This window comes from Melospiza georgiana, chromosome 10 (genome assembly GCF_028018845.1).
Source record: "Melospiza georgiana isolate bMelGeo1 chromosome 10, bMelGeo1.pri, whole genome shotgun sequence".
Classification (NCBI taxonomy): domain Eukaryota; kingdom Metazoa; phylum Chordata; class Aves; order Passeriformes; family Passerellidae; genus Melospiza; species Melospiza georgiana.
In genome coordinates this window covers 22,078,089-22,095,105 of record NC_080439.1, presented here as the reverse complement: position 1 = coordinate 22,095,105, position 17,017 = coordinate 22,078,089, and the positions used below count along the sequence as shown (strand labels likewise).

Below are 17,017 nucleotides of genomic sequence, written 5' to 3'. Positions count from 1 at the left end.
TAGGCTCCCAATACATTCAGGCCAGGGACTATATTTCATATTTAAGCTGTTAAGAAATAAAAAGTGGATATTGTTTTCAAACATTTTTATTTTTGCCTGGGATAATTTGGTGGCTTAATTAATAACCATTCAGGATAAGATTCTTCTTCCTTTTTGGTGGAACACCTAATTTAAACTACTGAAATCATATGTATAGCAGCCATTAGTATTTACTGTAATATTATGTTATTGCTCTTTTCATAGTGACAGAATTTGAGTTCCTCAAAAGTGGAAACAAATTTTCCACCTAATGAAAATGCTAAGATTTAGTAATGCAGTGTGCTGAAGATTCTGATAAACTATCATGGGTGAGGCAAGAAGATAAATTTCTAATGGTTATGTGAAAAAAGATTTCAAGATACTGCTTTTGACAAAGCTTATCATTTGGTGCATTTGTTTTGATCACCTCAAACTATTCTACATGAATGGTGTGGAAAGTCACTTTGTTAATAAGATTCAGCACTGTATTTCAGTCTGTGAAATAGTAATTAATTAACATAGAAAATTTATTCTGTTCTAGTCAAATCTATTCTAGTCAAATCTATTCTAGTCAAATCATTCTAGTCAAAACAATAATTTTCAAAGTTTGTATATTTCAAGAAAAAGGGGGTCAATGAAATAAATATTTTTTGTCTATAAATACTTTCTGTTAAACTGTTATTAAGTCTACTTAGGCTTATACATTTTAGCAAGTAACAATAGTCTAAACCTCTACATTTTCACAACACTATAAAGCTGCTTTACCGCATTCTGTGGTTTATTTCAGTAAAATGTATGGTGATTTCGGTGTTATAAGCCATTCAGGAGTCTCCCTGTTAAGAGGATATGAAGAATTTCCAGCTCTGGTTTGCTAAGACTATTTCCTTTCTTTTCATTAAAGCACTGGCAGAAAGGAACACTGGTGTAACCTCTTCCTTCAGAAAGGGCAAGATCTTCTTTCCTGTCTTTACTAAACCACTTTACAGTTCTGAATACACAGCATCCGTTTGTCAAAGTCAAATTATTTGAAAAACAGTTTCCACTCAGACAAGTAAATGAATCAGAAGAAATAACATTCCTTTTTTTTCCCCACACTGACTCTGATTTGCTGACAGCCCAAAGTCATTGAGGCTGTGGGGCAGCTGAAAGACTGGCAGGGAGCAGGAGGAGTGTATTTAGAGGACAGTGAAAAATCAAGAACAAAAATGGCCATTTACCTTGTTAGCACTGATAGGAAAATCTGCTACTGCTATGAGGGATTTACCCTCTTGTTGATGAAAATGTTCAGTTCTGGTCTGGAAAATGTTCATTTCTGGTCTGGAAACTGAGAATTGTTCTCTGCTGCTTCTTTAGGAGCCTGAGTGTCCTCTGGGATGTGACTGACTCTTTGAGCCCTGATCTTTCCATCTCTTACACTGCTCCTCATCCTGGGGCTCTGTAGCAAGCACCATGCCTGCACCTCCTCCTTTTCTTTCTCAAAGTTGTACCCTTTTAGAATTTAGAATTTTAGACATGTAAAATTCTATTATTGCCTATTACTAATATTCCAATGCCTGAGTAACTGTTTTCTGACTTTTATAGGCTTGTTAATAGCTTCCATTATGAAAAGTTAGGTTGTTTTTTATTTCTACCTTCAGCTTTTCAAGTGAAATATAAGAGCAGTTTAAGATCAGTGCTGTTCTCCTGACCGTAACATGGAAACAAACTGAATGTGCAATTCCTCAGGCTTATGTGACAAATTCAAACTTTAGCCTATGGTGTGCTCACTTGGTTTGTCTGTGGCATCAGCAAATCTCTCCTACATCTTTACCCTTTCCCTGGCAACGTAAAAATCTTACCTGATTTGTTTGTTCCTGATTTTATGCAAAATTTCTTTAAATAATGTGAGTTGAGTGCTAGGGCTCTCCAAAAAGCAGGGAAAATTGGCCTTTTCCTGAAGGGCATATTCTTGGAGACAAGCAGGGAGTGAAGGTGGTTGAAAAAGCAGAAATCCAGCCTTTAAAAGTGAGGGAAAAGACCCTTCCTAGGGTCCGTCAGGCACTGGGTTAAGTTTACTGCAGTCCAGGAAATGGCCCAATTACTTAAAACCAAGCCGGGGGAATGGTTCCCAGTTCTAATGACACTCTGCACATGAGGAAAGCTGCATGATTTGTTCTGGCATAGTCAATATGAACTTTACTAAAAATTAGGTATACTGTATGTTGCTGTGGTATAATTTTTCTTTTTTAATCTAAAACCCTTGGTTCTTTCTTCAAGGATCTTACTAAACAGAAGATCTAAGCAGATTTACTCATTGATTTAGGGTCCTTCACAATGGTTGGCCTAGAGTGAATTCTTTTTTGTGCAGTTGATGTGCAGTACTGCTATACTTGAGTGGGGTGGTGTATTTGAGGGTAGGAGTTTAAGCATTATCTTTAGGCTAAAGTGTTGATGTTGGTTTGGTAACCACAGTAAAGTGCCAGCTTCCATGCATGGCAAATCCCATCTCATTCCTTAGCTGGGATTTCAGTGCTGTGAGGCCTGGGGAAAGGTAAGGCTGACCACAAAGCTGAGCAAAATGGGCTCCTAGTGAGGGCAGAAACAAACACCTGGAATTAGCCCTTTCTGTACCCTCATGAAGTTTGACAGCTTTCTCTGCAGGTACATATGGTTAATTCTATAACTTACTCTTCACATCTTTAAAATTTTGTTCACATCGCTGGTCTGGTGATGATTGTCAAGGGTGTGATTTTGATGGAGGTCAGGTTATTTAAGGCCAAAGTGATTCTCTTTCTCTAATGGTGAAAGAAATTTTCAGGCAGAATTACTCTCTCAGCATATCTAAAGGACAAAATTGACTTGCTTGCACGTCTGCCTCCCAGAGCAAAAGAGACAGCAAAGAGAACAGGAGGGAGGTGGCCCTGTCTCTGAACTGCTTCTCCCCTGAATGGGCATCAAAGCAGACATGGTCCATTGGGAGCTCCCCAAGGTTCTCATTACTACACTTTTTATTCTTTAGCATAAAATTACTTTAAGATTTGCCCGTTTACCTTAAAAGTCTCAAGATCTTTTCAAATAATAAAAAGGTGCAGCAAGGCAGGAGAGTCACCCATACTCTGTGGGAATAAAGGGCAGTAGATGATTTTTCCACAGGTCACTTAAAAAATTCGCATCACAGCAAGAATAGAATCAGAATTCATGATCTTCTGTTCTTATTCTCCCTTTTAGGTTTTAACATCCTATTTAATTCTCCTGAGCAATGCAAACAAATTGTTAGCCTGTCCTGGAGCACATTTTACAAGAGCTCACCCCATGAAGTTCTCCTCTGAGTTCATTATTTCTGATTCAGTTTATCTGAGGACATAGCAAATGGACCCTTTTACAGAGTGACAAACTTCTTCCATTAAGCCAAGATTTATAGGTTCCCACTCTGATCCCTTTATTGCTATACATTCAGGGGCAAAAGCAGACAGAGCAAGGAAGCAAGGTTATGTGATTTGGTAGTCTGATAATTTTTGTACCAGGGGCAGAAGACAGACTTCCTCATGGTTTCTCTGACAAGATAAGTTCCTGAGTTCATACAAGGCATTTTGGGAGGCAAGGAGTTTGTGAATGGCTCTTAAAGCTCTGTCAGGAAAGAAGGGACACAAGTGAATTACTTGTCACAAGGTTATGCTGTAGCTTACCATGGCTGTAATTCGCTGTTTCTCTCAGTGCCACCCCTTCAGCAGTGCTGGAACTTCACAGTGTAATCCTGCTGGACACTGCATAGAGACGGTATTTAGGAGAAGCCTGTCAACAGCTACTTTGTTATCACAGATACAGCAGAAGGCTGTTGTAGGTCCTGTTTTCTAAGGAATTGCTGTTTTCTATTATGCTTTTCTTCTGTATTCTCCTATAATTTTCCTCTTATCTTAACATATGCTGGAAAGATCAGGTTTTCTATGAAGCCCTTCAGTAGAATAACCTTATTATCCTCACATGCCAGCCCTCAGCTGACACATAAATCATCCAGGGCAGTCAGAACTGACTAATGATTCAAGGCAAGAAGCACCAGAAGAGTTAAAATTTGGAGAGGGGTCAGAAAAAAGAGAGCCAGTGTGGGCAGTGTAGCAGTACCCTGTGTGCGAACCCACAGAATCAGAGGGGTTTGGGAAAGCTGCAAAAGGCAGACCTCAGATACAGCAGAACTGTGATTAGAGCTAAGCAGCAGCCATGAGATTGGTCAGCGGAAAATTTATTTAAAAAGTAGAAAAGCAAGGGCAAGTAGAACAATGGGCTGTGTATTGACACTTGTCTAGAATAACTCCCTAAGCTGCAGAAAAGTTTATCTAGCAAGGTATTAGGAAGGTTGAAGCTTAATAATGGAGCTCTGTGCATTGTGTTTTAAGGCTTACAAGCAGGCATTGTATTCGAAATAAGCAAGCATTGTTTAACCAAAGGCACCTGTGCTTATGGTGATTGGATGGAACTACTGTCAATGTGCTTTTGCTTTGTGTGATTGGTAAAAAAGCTTATAAAGTAAGTTGTAACATTAAGTTCTTGGTCTGCTGCCTGGGATGTGAGCTGCTGGCATCTTCCCATTGCCATAACCATGGAATGAGACTGATGCTGGAAAATAAAACAGCTCAAGGCACGTTCCACAGGTTCCACAGCCCCGTCCCGTTCCTGATTTGTACAGAGAACCCAGCCGGTGATACCCTGTATCACTCAACCTTGGACTTCCTCCAGAAATTAAGGTATTTAACAGATAAAGATTCCCCCAACTGTGCATCCAACACTGCTGGATCAGGCCAAGGGTGCTGCCATGGCTTGCACAACCCTGACACCTCAGAGGAGAGGTACAAGCACACCTGAATGCAAGAGCACCAGGACAGAGCTCAGCACAGTGAGATGCTGAGCATCTGTGTCCCAGTGCTTCCATGGGCACAGCAGTGCTCTTGCTGCATTGCCCTTTGTGACCGTGTTCACAGGGGTCTGAGGATGAGGGAAGAGATGAGGATCTGACTCCATGTTTCAGAAGGCTGATTTATTATTTTATGATATATATTACATTAAAACTATACTGAAAGAATAGAAGAAAGGATTTCCTCAGAAGGCTGGCTAAGAATAGAATAGAAAAGAATGATAGCAAAGGTTTGTGGCTCGGGCTCTGTGTCTGAGCCAGCTGACTGTGATTGGCCATTAATTAGAAACAACCACATGAGACCAATCCCAGATGCACCTGTTGCATTTCACAGCAGCAGATAACCATTGTTTACATTTTGTTCCTGAGGCTTTTCAGCTTCTCAGGAGGAAAAATCCCAAGGAAAGGATTTTCCATAAAAGATGTCTGCGACAGTCCTTCTCATCCAGAGAAAGATGGGGCAGATTTCACTGCACTTCAGAGACCTTTGCTGAGTTTCAGCTGTAATAGAAATGCAAACACACATGGAAGGTTTAGTTTAGGAGGGTGTTTTCTTGGAGAGCTGAATTTGCATTCAAATCTGTCACCCCAGATATATGCCCCATTTATAACTGAATTTCTGCAGGGAGAACTACTTACCAGCACAAAAATAATTTTTGGAGAATAGGGATATAGGGTTTTTTGAGCAACGTATATCTATTGGCCGAATTGTGAAAAATTGTATAGTGTTTTTATTATCCTAAGAAAAATCATTGTCAGTAGTGTAAGTTATACCCACTTTGTGTTTAAGGATGTATTGCAAAGACATCAGTTAGCATTTGGACGTGTAAGAGCAGGGAGCCCGTAGTATTCTCTGAACTTGCCTACTTCAGATAAAGCTTTAAAGCCTAAAGCTGTTTGAGTGAATTGTTGGGTTATGATATCTACCCAGAGCAAGGCAGACTTAACATGGGCCATGTCTGATGACCAATTTATGATTAATTTTTATCTGAGTGATATAAAAAACCCCACTAAAACTTTTCTGTGCTGAGAAATGTCATGTCACTTATTGGGGCTACTCCTGAAATCTATGTTAAGTTTCATCCTGTTTTACAGCCAATCTACTTGTCAGAGAATTAAACCCAGCTCCCTGAACTGCTGTAGTAAAAAGATGGGATAAATTTGGAGGCTTGGACCTGAGGACTTCAGAGCCAGAATGTCTTGTGCCTGCTCCCAGATTAATTCAGTCTTTATGTTGGAACCCTAAATACTCGATTGTTCTTTAATTATCTAGCTCAGTATAACCAGAATCTAGAATATCTTTAAAAAATTGCATCTCAGTTGGAAATTCTCTTGACTTCACCATTTCCCATGAAAAGCTCATTGTGATTTGACTGCCATGATAATTACTTGCTCATTATTAGGATAGGACAAAAAGCCTGCTAAATCTGTGAGCTCACTAAAGTCACTTGTTTTGACATGCTGATTGTTCTTTGGAGATTGGTAAGGAAGGCAAACAGCACTTTACATCTGTGTAATCAAACCTACAACTGCAAAATTCAATGCTAATCAAATTCTGTCACACTTTATATCAACTCAATGCAAAATGAAAAACAAACGTGTCATGGAAACAAGCTCTGCTTCTTAAATGAACACATTTCAACCCCATGAATTCCAAACCCTGGGATTCTTCAGTTCCCCCTGGACTCCCCTATGCTGTATCTAACAGATTTAATGTTATATCTAGCAGAACCTCTCTGTGTCTGCAGCGAGAGCTGATTGCCAGGTAACAGTTCTCAACCCCCCTAAATTGTTGTTCATCTGGAAGTTATCAACTGTTTATTACAAAACATTTCTTTTCCTCCATGTGTATAAGGAGTTATCCCCACTGAACTGCCCCTAAGACAGACAGACATCAGCAACATACTCAGCTAAAATTAAGTAGGTTGGTCTTCTCCATTTGTTCTGGTGTGTTTGAAATTTCAGGGAGCAGCTGTAGCTGTGTCTGTGCCTATTTATGTCTGTGCCAAGAACTGATATTGTAAAGTCTTGCTTTCACTGGCAGCGTGATCACTCCCCACTGAGGGGCCTGTGGGGTCTCCTGCATGTCCCTAGATAATTCCAGCAGCAAAAGAGATGAAAACCAGCACAGAAGAATCTCAGTCCAGAAAACAGTTATTATTTTAGCAAGTGAAAGCTATGGTGCATGCTACTTCGACAATGCCTAAGGGGTGAACGGTATTATAGTGAATAATAATGGATGTCATGGTTCTTCTGGATGCCTCCACAGTCTGCTGACACCACCTTCCTTTTACAAGGGTTGAATTAATGCCAAAAGCCACCATCCATCCTCCTGTATCTGCCAGACTTCAGAAGTGTTGGTGCATGCTGGGTCAGGTGTGAAAAGCAATGCACAATTTTATCAGCAGGATCTGAACAATCCTGTGGCCTGTGTTCCCTCACAACTGTGATGGCAACCACAAAATTTACATTTAAGGAAGAGAAAAAAATCAGTAGCTTCAAAAATTTTTCATGGAAGGAATTGTAGTAAGAATAGTTGATGACTAAACTATAGTGTAATTTCAGTCTTTTTTGTGTTACAGACATTAACTTAATTCCCTGACAGCAGGGAAGGTTCTGTTTTCCTCACTTGGCTCTATCATTAATTAGCCTTAACCACTTAACCATCCTCCAAGAATTAGCATTCACAGCATATTAATTCATAGCAATCAATAAACATAGTGCTGAGTGAAACACAAGATACAACACAGTTGAGGACTAGGTTTTTGCTGTGTTTGATGAGTGTATTTCACATTTAAATACATTCACTGATCTGAGCCTGCCTCTTATTTTGCATCTCCTCAGAATTATTAAGACCTACTGGCAGACTTACTATAGGTTTCTAAATTTCAAAGCTCCAAGATTAGTGTTGGTATTTTAGCCTTGGAACTTGCTGTCTTCACAATTCTGTAGTGATATGAGAATGTGAAGCTTCAAGCAAAATGTGATTCCTTCTTCTTCTGTAATCTCTTAAATGATTTTGTCTCCTTTTTAAGGAGATGCTTGCTTTTTTTTTTTTTTTTTTTTAATTCAGCATACCTTTTTCTGTCCAGTTATATTACTGCTGTATATGTACTTTTCAAGACAATGTAAGCAGATAAAAATAACAGCATTTTGGCTGAAAAGCCAATGTCCCCATAATGCACTATTGATTTACCAAATAATTAACAAATAATTCTCTTGGTAAGTATCAGAAAGGTTGAACTTTAGCTGTCGTGTATGTGAAAGTTTCTAGGAAATCTCAAATGTCAAAAAAATATCTCAAAATTCTGCCCAGAGGAAATTTCCTGTGTAATGAGCTTGGACAAATGAATGAGAGTGGACAAGAATAATTTCCCCTTGGGAACTTTTCTTTGGGGTAAGAAAAAAAGAGGCAGTTTGTGCTGTAATATTAAAACAAAAAAAAAAATAAAAAGAAAAGAAAAAATAACAACAAAACAAGAAACAAAACCACAAAAAACCCAAACCAACCAACTAACCAACCAAAAAACCCTTTCCTACTTCTCTGAAGAAACAGCCTGCTTGGGCACCCCTTTTCTGCCAGTACACCAGTGTGTATTTTCTTCACTATATAAAATAGCTCGAGTCTTCCTCATAATGCTCATCCTGCAGAGACTGGAAGTGAGGCTTTTCAGGCTTTTAGGTAACAACAGCAGCCTAAAGAAAATCTGCCACTGCATCCCTATCCAACTCCAATCCACACACAAGTTAAAGTTCAAGTTTGAGCTATCTTGCCTGCCAAAACCAAGTTGTTTGATACTAAAGCTACAAACACTGTAGAGATGAGTTATCTACCAATTACACCACCTTATTATCAGCTGCTAATCCAATTAGTCTGCCTGGCTCCCTGCTCTGTGGCTTCCTTGGTCCTCCCAGGCTCGAGGCAGGCAGTAATTCACATGCACTGAGAGAGATAACACTGCAGGAAAGACAAGCTCTAAAAATTCTCCTAAAGGAGGATGAGTAAATCACTAACTGTCCCAAGAGTAATTGAGATGCCATGATCACTGGAGCAGGCAGTCTGTAATCACGTTTTATTGACAGCTCCTAAAGATCAGCCTTCCTTCGGAGCTGCCTGGAGTGGAACCAAACCGAGCGTGTCTGCAGGTGCAACACAGAGAGACAGGACCAGACCTGGCTCCAAATGATGCACCTGGGGTCAGGGACAGCACTCCCAGCCTCTCAGAGAGGGGCTGTGCACAGCTCCCTGCTCGCTGCAGGAATTGCCAGCGTGTCCTCAGACACAGCCCAGGGAGTGTGGCAGTTTGTACACACAGAGCCACCACTCTCAGCTCATCTGGTGCTGTGTTCTTGGGAGGACAAAGGCAGAGGTAGCTGATCTTGTCACAGAACACTTGCAAATACTGCTCTTTTATAAATAAATATTGGACTTTAACATTTATTTAGTGTTTTAGTACTTGAGTAAGGTAATTTTTAAAAATCATCTGCTTCCTTGTGTACATTTGGGACGCCCTGTTTCATTTCTGGGTTTGCTGTCTTCTTGGGTTGCTGTTGATTACTGCTGCCCCTAGATGTGCAGGATGTCTCTGCTTCGACCCGTGCAACTGAAGAATGAGTCTGCACTCTTCACTTTTCAGTCTTGAGTTTGTTTATTAATTCTTATCCATAAAATTTTCTTTCTGCCCAGCTGAGATCTGCTCAGCAGGGCAGCCACAGGCACTCTGTGTTGTCCTTTTATACTACAAACTACATATAACATATTTACACTTAATTCCCAATACCCATCACCTGTGTTAGCCACTGAGCTTCTACTCTAAACCAATCCCAGAGTGCCAACATCACTGCAGAAAATGGACAACAAGAAAGAAGGACTAGACATGCCCTGATTCCTCCATCTTGTCCCCATAACCCCCATACCAAAAATCCTAAAATCTACATTTTCACCCTGTGATCATTTTATTATTACACTGTTCAAACCTGTGTGACTTTCAGGTCCTCATACAAAGCTGGTAACTTGCTCCAGGGGTCATAATCAAATCCCCAGGTGTTCTGGGCTGTGTGCCAGGGTCTCTGAGGCCCCCTGGCACGGTCCTTGGCAACTCTGGACACCCAGAGGGATGCACTGAGCTCTGACACTGTCTCAGCTTTATAACCACCTGAACACAATCCTGGAAAATGAAGAATCTTAAAGACAGCTTTGCTACCCAAAAATCCACAAAGACATTCCACTGTACCACAATAAATGGGATCTCAAATACACTTGGCTGAGATGGATAGAGATTCTTTAAACATGTTAAACCATAAAGTGATTTATTACATTTGCAGTTTGTGTGTTGGTACCAATAACCATTTTGCATCCTCTTTTTTTTGCAGGAGGTGAAGTCACCAAGCCCAGGTTTGCTCAGTACTTCCATGGCAGCCTGGCCAGCCTGACAATACGGCCAGGGAAAATTGAGAGTCAGAAAGTGATTTCCTGCTTGCAGGCCTGCAAGGAAGGGCTCGATATTAATTCTCTTGAGAGTCTTGGCCAAGGAATAAAGGTGAGGGATGAACTGACATCATCTTTGATAAAAATTTAGATCTGATTTATGAAATGGAGAGCCCAAGGTAGAGTACACACAGTGCAAATATACTCCCAGAAGCAATGTAATTTCCCATAAAATCATGCAAAGAAAAAACAGAACAGTAAAAGGGCTGTGACACTGCAAAGAAAAATGTTTCCATTTTTGCAGAGCTAGATGATCAGAAAGTAAGGCACTGCTGATACTTCAGAGCCTGTATGAATTACCAGGTTGTGTTTTCATGCTTATTTTGTTACTTATACAGAAACAGACATGATTCCAAAGATTTATTGAATTTTGATCTCAAGTAGTTTTAAAGCAGTGGAATACATAAGTCCTAATGCAATACCATTCTAAAAATCGGTGTGTTCAAAGAGGAAAACTTTATGGTACATGAAAAATGAACACAAAAACCCTAAAGTCAAGAAATTAAATTTTTAGATTTGAATATAAGTCATTATCCATCTTCATTATGCATATGACTACTGGTAATGTAGAGCTTTTTCTAAGATTGGAGAAAAACAGACAGGGAAATCCTGTTTCAGTTGACCTAGTGGCTAGATGGGTTTGCATTCATTCAGATAATTCTGAAATTCTGTTCTTTGGATACACATGTAGGATGTTGGCTATCCTCACATAAGCTGCATTGTCAGTTTTCATTTACTGACACCATTATTTGGTGGCAGTGTTCTTGTGCTCAGTGTAAATGAATTTGTGAAGCTGTTTCCTAGCACACAAATACCACTTCCAAAGGAGGTGAGCTTCCCTTCCAGTCCAGAAAGTTCCTTTGGGTGCAGACAATGCATCCTGAAGAACTGAACAGGGGTGTTTTGTTGTGGGGTTTTCAGAGGGAGGAGGATGCTGCTGTAACACTTCATCTGGAACGTGCAGTGGGAGTGCCATGGACAGCATTTTATTAGCCAAACCTTTCTGCTGTACAGACTTGACCTGAAATACACCCAAATAAATGCCTGTCAGGGTGATGATAGGTTGCAGTGGTGTAGTATAACTGACACATTTTGTGAAAACGAGTGTAAAAATGAAAATTGAAAGTGCAAAGGTAAGGAGGAATTTTGCTAGCTCTAACTTTTACATATGAAGAAAGACCCCAAAGAATTATTTTATCATCCTGCCAAGGACATCATTAAGAATGTCACATTGCTGCTTCTCATAGCAATAGGACACAGGGGTCGGTTAAAGCTGTTTTTAAAAGGTAGTGCATACAAGGAGCAGGTAGAGATTTGTGGAACCCATGTGTGTTTGCCTAATAGTAAGTTCTGTGCTGGGATTTTCCATTAATTAAAGTACTAGTATTGGTTTGGAAAGACAAGAGTCTGCTAAGGAAGGCAGAAGCCTCCCCTGAAATGGAGAATGTAAACCCTCCCCACCCCTCCCAATTGCTATAGATTTTAAATTAAGGGGCTCTCAAGCAAAAATATGGGAGCAGGAAATAACAGTTCTTTAATAGGGAAAAGGAAAAAAAAAAAAGGATAAAATGAACAATGCAGTACACCAGAACAACACTGACAGAGTCAGAACCCAACCTGACACCCTGTGGATCAGGGTGTTGGTGGCAGTCCCATTGGAATTGTGGCTCAGCCCTCCTGCAGTGTCAGGGGTGGTTCTGTTGGAGCAGGGATCCTATAGAGAAGGATGGATTCTTCCTCTGAAGATCCAGGGAAAGGAGAGGCAGCTGCTGTTCCTCTGGGAATCCAGTGGAGAAGCCGTGCTGGTGTCTCAAAACCTCTGGATTATATCTGGGTAGCAATGCTTGGCTCCTCCCTCTGGGCTCACATCTCCCAGTGGGATGCTGTAGTTCTTATCAGCCATGCAGGGACATTCAATAGCTGTTATCAGCAATCACCTCCCCAGGGAGGTGTGATTGTGGTCACTCAAAGAGACAGATAAGGCAAACTGCCCACTTGACAAAGGTAATCTGCCATAGAGATGGTAATGGAAAACATCTTGCATTGCAATCTTCAACAGTACTGTGCATTTAGTCCATGGTGCTTTAAAGCACAGTAATTCCTCCCCTGTTTTTGCCCTCTGAAACCTGAAAATATTTGAGTCATTCCTGTTTCATGGCATGGGAAAATCCCTCTCCTACCAACCATTGCTGCTCCAGCATCTGTAACTGGCTTCTTCACTGCACTGGCAGTATAGAGGGGGAAAGGAAGACAAGGGATTGTTTTCTGCCTTTTCCTGCTTTTGCAAAGCTTTAAAACATCTTCATTTTCTGAAATACAGGTATTGGGCTTTTTAAGTTACTGATGTTGCTCTTACTGCCTCAGCAAGCCAACAGTGAGAGCAACAGAAGGGGGCAAAAATGAAAGGAGCAAAGAGAGAGAGAGATTGTGGAAGGGTTTCTTTGGGGGGCTGACAGAAGGAAGCTCAGCTGAAAGCAGAACAGTTGCCTGACCTTGAAGAGAAAATGAGAGAGAAAGGTGTTGTGGTGTCAGAAACAAACACACCTGATCCCAGGCAGGCATGTGTGACAGCTGCACAGACAGTGGGTTCTGTGGGGCTGTTTAGGTGGTGCTCTGCAGATTCAGAGTTGGCAGACTGATACTGGAGGGTGTTTTGGGCACTTTGCACCACGGAGATTCACGCTTCAACCACCTAAGAAAGAGCAGTGTAGCAGCATTTCTGAGACAATAGTGTTGGACTGGTTTTGGGCTGCAGCCTAATTTTCAGTATCTGTAACAGCTCTCTGAGACACGTTCTAAACTGTTGCTATTTTTAGCTTTTTTAATGAGAAAGACAAAAATGGCTCAGACTGGGCCTTTCTCTGGTCTCTTTGGCAGCATTCCAGCTGTTTTGCAGCTGAGCTATTAACTGGCTAGCTAGAGTCTCCCTTTGCTAATTTTATTCTCTACTGTTGCTAGCTTAAAGAGAGGATAAAGAAGCATCTGCAGGCTGGGATTCATGTTAGTCCTCCTCTTTGTTAAAAAATACCCTTCAGTGTGTTGTGACCTTCCTGCACAAGCTTTAAACCCAGTCCTCCATGTTCTGTTTGACAAAGGACCCTGCACTTCCTCCTGTTCCTCACAGACTGTTTGATGTGTTTGGCTTTTTAACCTTTCTGGCTGTAAGGAAGTGTAGGCAGCCTCTGTCTGTATTTTAACAGCATCTTCACATAATCAATGCCCAGCTTTGGGGAAAGAAAGCCTTTCCAGGAGAGAAAAGTGCTGTTTGTGTCCTGTGCCGACAACAGCAGGGTACAATGTCAAGTGGGTGACTCTGATTTCCTCAGCAATGCAGATGGTTTACTGAACCAATTAGCAGATAAAACAAATAATTAGGATTAATTATGGTGCAGGTAAAAATCAGTCATTGGTTGTGTCACAACAGTGGCAAAGTTTTTGGTCATCAAGACTGACGTGTGTTCAGTGCAGTGCAGTAGAGAAGGCTTGGGGCTACAAGAGCAGGCAGTGATTTTGCAGGGTTTGCTGGCCCAAGTGAGCAGCTCCATCTTAAATCAAGACACCCTTATTGATCATCAGGCAGGATGGAGAGTCCCCTTTAGTGTGTCTGACATTAATGAAGATGTAGGAGGCAAATGTTGTAACTGTTTTGTTCATTTGTGTTGAAATATATCTCAGAAAGGTAGGCCAGGATAAAACCACAACAGAAAGCAGCCAAAATATGCTTCTACATGCTAGGCTGGCTCAAAAGGCAATGCTTTTATATGGGGAATGTTTAACCTAAAAAGATTACATAGAAATAATAATCATGGTGGTAAGTTAAGGTTTTGAACCTCTACAGAGTTCAAAAATAAATAGCATTGGAAATTGCTGCAGAAATTGTACCAGCAAGGTTGATAAGGCTGGGAAAAGAACAGCAAATCTGGATTAATTTTTTAGGTGACTGATACAAGTACATGTTATAGAGAACAACATGTGGATTCAGCCAATGATAGCTATGGAGATTTTTTTTTTCTTAAATCATTAAAATTTTTACTTACATTTGTGCAACATTCCTTAAAAATATATATTATTTTGTACTCTGTACCTGGTCCCTTAAACACTAATTATTTGTATTTCTCCTAGTATCACTTCAACCCTTCCCAGTCAGCCCTTGTCATGGAAGGAGATGACATTGAGAATATAAATCAAGCCCTCCAAAAGGTCTCATACATCAACTCCAGACAGTTTCCTACTGCAGGCGTGCGACGTCTCAAAGTCTCATCTAAAGTCCAGTAAGTTCTACTTCAGTTGAATTGAACAGATTAGGAGCATTTTTAATGAATTACTTTTCTCTTTGGCCATGTAAAAAGAATAATTTTAACTAAATTAAATTGATAAATCATACTGCTTTGTTATTGAACTTTAAAGGATTAATTTAATTTACTTTTATGCCAAAACCACCATTTACATGGTGGATTACTCTTGATATTACCTTCTTAAGAAGCCTTTCTTGTTAGTATAACGCACTTGCATTCTCTTTATCATTTTGGGGCAGGGAAAGCAGGGCTTTGGAGGGAAAACAAGCAGAGTTCTAAGAGCTCTCAGGCAGCCCCACTGGAGCCAGCCCAGCCTCACATCCCAGGGCTGGCCCCGCTCCTGTGCCAGCGTGAAATGAGGCAGAGTTTGTCAGGAGATTCACTTCCTGCACACCTCTGATTCAGGTGAAAATAGAAGTACAGGCACCTCTTGTTCACTGCAAATATTGGAGTGTCCCAAAAAGAGTTTCCATTTAAATGGAAAATTAGGCCCTTTTAATCACCCATGACAGGATAACCGTGTTGTATTCATTAGCTACCACTTTCTGAATTTAACGTTTGGTTTGCTAAAGTTAGTTGTTATCTAGTTAGCTTTTTAAACCCTTTACTGCTCTGATAAGTGTCAGTTAAACAATAAAATATTATTCTGATAGTCACCTTAGGAAAGACTGAGTTTGTCCCTCAGGATGAGCATCTGTGAAGTTGGGAAGGGAGGGGAGGGCCAGAGCTGGGTGCCTGAGGATGAATTGGAGTGACCTGAGAGCCACAAGCTGGGCTTGGGGCATTGCCAGTGCCACACTCCTCTGATGTGCAATGTGTTACATGCAGTTAATGGCTGATGTGTCTTTTCAGATGTTTTGGTGAAGATGTCTGCATTAGTATCCCAGATATAGATGCCTATGTAATGGTATTTCAGGCCAATGAGCCCAAGATTACCATAACTGGGATGGACCACTTTGCTAGACCAGCTGCACAGTTTGAAAGTGAAAGAGGTGTTATTTTGTTCCCTGACATCAGGATTGTCAGCACAGTCACTAAAATGGAGCATCCACTGGACTCAAGAGAACATGACAGAGGTTTGTGTCTTTCTTTTAAATATTATTACTCATTGTGTAATGTCTCCTCATATTTTTTAAAGGATGGTGCAACAAAGGAAGTCACTTCACCCAGATTAATTAGGCCACAGTAATGCTGTACTGAAGAAATTCAATTCAGCACATTGAAAAATGTGTTAAATGGTGGCAGATCAGAAGGTGTTTCAAAAAAAGCAGATTTTCCATGTAGTATTCATTTAGTATACTTTATTCCTTTCTACTCTTCCTTTCATATTCTGTTACGTAGGGTATTTTCATTAGAATGCCTCTACTTGTAACAGAATTTTGTTAATTGTGCTGATAAGGTGAAAAGCAGTAATTGAACAAAAGTTGAAGTTTTAGTCTGCTCTTATGTTTCCAGTTTTGATACTAACTTGTGAGTGGTACTTGAAAAAGTAATCTCATGCCTCAGTTTCCCACCTATAAAATGTATATATCATCCTTTAAAAATATTTATTGTCAATGATGATTGTTTATTCTAACGCTAAGCAATGTGTGTATTATTATTCAACACTGTGTGAATGTTCAAAAGTATAAATCAAGTTTAAAACCATTGTCTATGAAGGAATCTTTTAAATGTTTATGCACAAGGCAGATGAAATGTCTAGTAATTTGGGGAATCATTCTAAACACAGTTTGTTGGACTAGAATAAGCAGCAACTAGATGGATGTCTCTGAAGAAGAGAAAATGGGTAATGGTGTGCAAGTTCACAGGCACAGATTGCCTAAAGCCTACAAATTTGACTTGGGCTGCATTTTTGGATATGTTACAGCTGTAACTTAGAGCTGAGGTACCCAGATTCACTGCACCAGGAGTTGGCAATCTAAGGCATAATGCTTTCCTGGCTGTGCCCTCCTTCCCAGTGACTTCCTTCCTAAATTCCTGCCCTCTAACATCAAGTTTGCAAAATGGGCAGGAAGTTCCAGACTTGCAGTGTCTGTGCCCTCAGGGAGCTGCTTAAGCAGTTTTGCCACACACTCTGTGCTAAGTTGATCAGAGAATTTAAATATTAATTTCATATGCTACCCTTTTTCCAGTAACAGAATTATTTTTTTACTTGTACATGTTGAAGGACAGTCAGTTTATAACTTAATTTCTTTAAGTCACACAGCACAGGATCTTCCTATTTATAATAATGCCTTGCTCTTGGATAGACGGCCAGGTCTTTGTAATGTAAATTGTTTATGGGGCATAGAGTAACTAAGAGAATCATCCAAGCATAGATATATTGGATGT

General features: G+C 40.3%; 1 protein-coding gene across 2 annotated transcripts in view; it reads left to right on the top strand.

Moving 5' to 3' along the window:
* Positions 1-17,017, top strand: part of CLSTN2 (calsyntenin 2) — a 317,814-nt gene that overhangs the window by 285,519 nt on the left and 15,278 nt on the right. For both annotated transcript variants that reach the window (XM_058031610.1, XM_058031611.1), the window contains exons 10-12: positions 10,277-10,443; positions 14,514-14,662; positions 15,539-15,762. In XM_058031610.1, coding sequence (XP_057887593.1) covers positions 10,277-10,443; positions 14,514-14,662; positions 15,539-15,762 — 540 coding nt within the window. The remainder of the gene's footprint in view (positions 1-10,276; positions 10,444-14,513; positions 14,663-15,538; positions 15,763-17,017) is intronic.